We start from the raw sequence: 5,257 nt of genomic DNA on the forward strand, positions 1-5,257 counted from the left end.
GTATCGTCAGTCCCATGAGTCGCTAGTAACAGTAAAGTTAACGTCATCCACGACCTTTTCCTAATCCTATCTAAGTGGTTGTGTTACCTAAACCTATACTTCCTGTGAAAACGGAAGTTTATTTTGAAAGGACACTATGCAAATAACAAGCGTATCTCAACACACCGTCCCCGTCCGTCCAAAAGTAACGCATGAGGGGTACTCCGTGCGTCGGTCTCCAATGCCGAGGGGCACTGACCAAGCAGTTGTATTTGACGAGTTGGGAGTGAGAATGTGTTTTCAAAATACAATTTTGGGGCAGCTTCAATAGTAAATTCACCCACAGTCCACGACTGTTAGATTGTACGTTTGAATTCATCTCTGCATCACTGTTGCATGGCCTCTCTCTCTCTCATCTGTTTCCACTCTCACCTAAAGGCAAAGATGCCAACTACCCTCCATTTTTTGCTGTAAAGACCTTATTTAACACAGATTCCAGCCAGCACAATCGTATATTTTCTGAAAAATGTGAAAAGGGCAACTTACAGCTTTGAGGTTCATTCTCAGAACACCAGCACTATTTCACCTCCTGTAGCTCTCCCCCTCCAGGCACGATAGCACCTCCAAGGCCAAAACTCCACGGCCCTCACACCAGGCTGTGGGCTATCTTCACTCAACATCCCAGATCGGTTGCAGCCTGGAGTCGCCGTCTACCTCAGCACAATCAAACAGCTTTTCGTCTCTCTGCGGGACCTTTTCCAGCTGTGCTCAAACAATCCTCTGTAAGTCCTCAGCTGGACACCGGCAGCTTCTTTCTTTCTTTTTTTTTTGCTTGAAAGGCAGATGGTGCCTCAACATTTCTGTCTGTTGCATAAAAACAATGTGTTTAAAGGTCACATATTATGCAAAATGCACTTTTCCATGTCTTTTAAACATCAATATCTGTCCCCAGTGTGTCTACAGGCCACCATAGTATCATAAAAGACCATCCTCTCTCTTTTTCTCCTCCTCCGTTTGTCCGGAAATGGGTGCAGAAAAAAAAATCGCTTTTTTCCTGTCTTCTGACGTCAGTAGAGAGCAATGCAAGCCATATATGGCTTTCCTGTTTCCAGTGAAACAGAACAGCAACCCCCCCCCCCCATACCCCGGCTTGGTAACCCCGCCCACGGAGTAGCCGGCTCAGCAAGCTGCGTCCGCCATTGTTATTTCGACTGTTTACTAGTAAACATGCTGAAAGGACCTAAGAAACCCACTTGTTCTGTTGTTGGCTGCAATACTCCACACAAAAGCTTGCACCATGTACCCACTTCGGATCATCTGAAGACCCAGTGGATGGACTTTATTTTCGCTGGTGCTGTGCCCAGACATGTTTCAAAGTATTTGTTGGTATGTGCAAATCATTTCACAACCGAATGCTTTGTAAATCAGGGTCAGTACCTGGCGGGATACGCTAGTTACCTGAAACTGAATATTGGATCAATACCAACTGTCCGGGATGCATCAGGAGACCCTGAAGCTGTAAGTTTTTTATTTTTTCCTTTTTTTTATTATACTGTTTATTAGGGCCGGTTTGCTAGACGGCGTTAGCATGCAGTGCGGCTAAACTTGAACTTATAGTGTAATGATTCAGCTTGTGAGAGGCTTTTGTTTTACGTTAAGCACCATTTCAAACCCGTAAAATAACTATAGTAGTAGGTATGGTGTGTGTAAACTGGGTCTCCATGTTGCTTTTAGTGCAACTTTATACTGCGGTCTGTAGGCACAGTCTGCTCCGTTAGCCTAACGGAGCAGACTGTGCGGAGCTAGCTGCTGTATTGTGTGTGTGGAGAGTTACTTGTTTTAGACTCCCCTGAAAGTACACATGCTCAAAACAAGTGGTCAAACTGTAAACTAATCCAGAAACGGTGATTAATTTGCTATGAAACGTTATGTAGCTTTCGTTTATGTTAGCACCCAGTCGCTAATGTGCCCCGACCGACGGCTGTAGTGGCCAGCTGTGCAGTGTGTTGACTTACACAGATGATAGTATGACCGCTATGATTCACCGATAAAGTTGTTAGTCTCGTATTGCATTACAAACAGTGAGTCTAGCTAGCTTTATGACGCTTTCTGCTCTGCTAACTTCATCAAACTGAATTTACAAACTTTTGGTATGTCACAACACAAGTTATACTGTATTTGTAACTTGTTGTCATAACTACTCATTTGAGATGATGTTGTAAACATGACAGATTATTTTTTTATTATTATTTAGCAGAGTGGACGGGTAAAACCTAAAGGAGGTAAGATGCCAGCTGCCGTAAAACAGCCTGCTGTGTATGCAGACCACTGCTACTATCCCTAATATCATCAGCCTTTTTATTATTATCATTAGTGGTAGTTATATATTTTTTATTATCACAGCTATCATTAATTATATTTCTATTAGCACTCTATTACATCCACTGCTATGGACCTGATGGACCTGGTCTTTGAAAAAGTCTTTGTGGACCCGGCACCATACACGGAGGAGATAATGAAGATCAGCATCCCAGAGGACCTGTGTGCAAATTATGAGCGGCCAGACAAAGAGTCCGTCATAAACAACTTTGTGTCCAGGTTCAATGCAGCGGCGGTCTGAAACCCTCGTAGCTGGCCAGGGCGTCAGGAAACTCCCTGCGGATCCGCAGTACCACACAGGCCGGAATTACAACGCGGATCCTGCGCCCAAGAAAGCCCCAGCACCAGCTCACAAAGCTCCTGTATGCCAGATACCTGTATTGGCTGTAAGATTGGACAATATACATGTATTTAGTAAACAGCGTGTCAGGAGCCAAACTTGAAAACTTAGTCATGTTATTATCAGTATGTCCCTTGTTTTACTTTGTACTTTTTGATGTGGCTTTTTACATTTATTGTAAGCAATAAGAAATATCTCACAACATGAAACACTGTGCTGTCATATACCAAAGATAAAAGCAATACAAATTAAACAAAAAAATAACATGTTCAGCTACGGTCTGAATGCAACAATCATTGCAGCCAAAATCTTGTTGCCAGAGACAGTAAAATACCTTTTCATTTGGATCCAGCCATGACAACACACTTGAAATATTATATAATATAGTATAATAGTATTGTATTTACATGCTGCATCAGCCACCATTGTTTCAGGTCAGTATAAGCTGCATTTTCAGAATTTAAATAAAGTGGAAATCACAAGTTTGTGCTGAGTTTGAAGCACAAACAAATGCCAATTCAGCTTCAGCAGTGTGGTTTGTCAAAAATGTCTTTCTTATTTATGGGTTCAGTGAATCCTTTGTTTTTCTATTCATATATTATGAGAATGGTGTTCTATTGATTGAACATAACAATAAAGGCTTTACAGTATCTGTAAAATGTGTCATGAAATCATGTTTAATATGAACAGTATCTGCTGATGTCAAACTTAGCTACAGTATATACTAAAAAGTAATCACGTTCTTATTTTGGGGCATTATTCTGCAATATCGTGGTGTGTAATGCCATTCATGGTGTGTGGTGAACAGTGTAATGTAAGGCCCACTGAAGTAATGGAAAGGAAGACTGTATAAAATTTAACATACAGGTATTTATTTTCATGAACAACATTAGCATTTAATTGTACTTTTTGATTAAAATTATGATGATCAAATAAGTAAGAAACCACTTACCGCTCTATCGCCCTTTGGTGCAAAGCACCATATTCAGCCCTGTAAACATTATATGCGTTTTGCATTGTGAACAAATTTAAACATACAGGGTCCAACCCAGGATGTTCAATCATGCAGGAGATGTTGTCCGGCAGCTGCTCCATCCGTCTTTTAACCTAGAGTGAATGACATATGGTAAGCCTCATGGAATGTGAAAAATATGTCTAAACACACAACTAAATATAGCTAATAAAACTGTTACCTGTTGTGTCTCCCAGCAGCAGATATTCTCAGGTTCTGTAGGCATTTTTGCACAATTTCCACATGTGCACCTGAACAAATAAATAAAAAATGTGAGCATTTCAACATGTGAAGCATATGATACAATAAACCTGACAGAAGATGCAAAAAAGCTGAGGTGAATGAGCAGTAAGCTTTTTCCCCCACACATTTTTATCGCACAATATGATAGAATATTCGGGATATATCAAGTAAAATATACCTTACCAATTGAAAAACATGCAACGTACGTAGAGCCTAACGTTCACTAAATTACACAAATTACAAAATTGGTTATTGACCAAATACCTCACAATAACGTTACCTACAGAGCCGTGAAAGTAGCATTAGAGCTGACGTTAGCTACCGTTAGCCTCCGTGCTAACCCATACATAAAGTTACACAACAAGTTGAACTAACCATTGTGAAATGTCTTGCTGCATTCGAGGTGGAAGTGCTGCTGCTGCTGGGGCCTCTTCCTCTTCAGAGTTCGAGTCGGTGTTCGACTCAGGGTCAAACTGAACAGTCATATTCATAGCAGGGGCGTGTCCAGACATTTTTGATAGGGGTGGCACCAGTGGGGCACTGACTTATGCAGGGGTGGCATGAAGTGTGAGCAGGAGTGCCTGCGCAGACATATACACTCACGTATGCACGCACACACACACACACACACAAGAAAATACACACCCACACCCAGGTGTCGGCATAGCATTAATTTACCATTTTTGTATCCACAACCCATATCTACTTCACTTACTAACACTGCAAGCAAGAACAGACCTACTAGTCACAACATTCAGGAAAAGGCAACATACAAATGTGATTGAAAACTACCATACTTTATTTTAACTTCAAAACAACCTTCCAAGGTATGATATACAGTACATACAAAAAAGACAATGCACTTTCTGTATAAAGTGCCAACAAAATTAAAATAAATAAGACTTTGGGCAAAATATTTACTTGACAAAAGTCGCAAACATGTAGCTATGGAATCAGTTGGACTTACACATTTGGCGACACATGCCTGAACGTGAGAGCAACTGCAGGCTTCGCTCCCATAGGGCCCCATATTAAATTTCACAGAATGTTTTGGATCAGAGAAAAAAGTTACTACTTTTCAAAACTGCCGCCGAGGTCACATTTTTGAAACTACAGACCCAAATGTCGCACCATTTGTTCATCAGAGACTCCTAACTGGTCTCATGAACAATCTAAGCGATAGGAGTCATGGTTTCTGTCGTAGAAGCACTTTTATGACATGTACGTCTCTGGTTAACTCCTATTATAAACTGCCCCACTGCAGCAGTGGCCAATCACCACGGCAACGTTCGATTGCTGCTAGA

At 41.2% G+C, this 5,257-nt stretch overlaps 1 protein-coding gene across 1 annotated transcript; it reads right to left on the reverse strand.

Moving 5' to 3' along the window:
• Nucleotides 1–2,579: 2,579 nt before the first annotated feature.
• LOC141775853 (P2X purinoceptor 7-like) lies at nt 2,580–4,465 on the reverse strand. Its single transcript, XM_074649597.1, has 4 exons — nt 4,329–4,465; nt 3,892–3,961; nt 3,651–3,805; nt 2,580–2,742 (listed from the first exon to the last, which is right to left on the reverse strand). Exons 1-4 carry the CDS (start codon nt 4,463–4,465, stop codon nt 2,580–2,582), a joined length of 525 nt encoding a protein of 174 aa, XP_074505698.1.
• Between the last annotated feature and the right edge of the window lie 792 nt (nt 4,466–5,257).

Source organism: Sebastes fasciatus, chromosome 10, assembly GCF_043250625.1.
Source record: "Sebastes fasciatus isolate fSebFas1 chromosome 10, fSebFas1.pri, whole genome shotgun sequence".
Taxonomy (NCBI): domain Eukaryota; kingdom Metazoa; phylum Chordata; class Actinopteri; order Perciformes; family Sebastidae; genus Sebastes; species Sebastes fasciatus.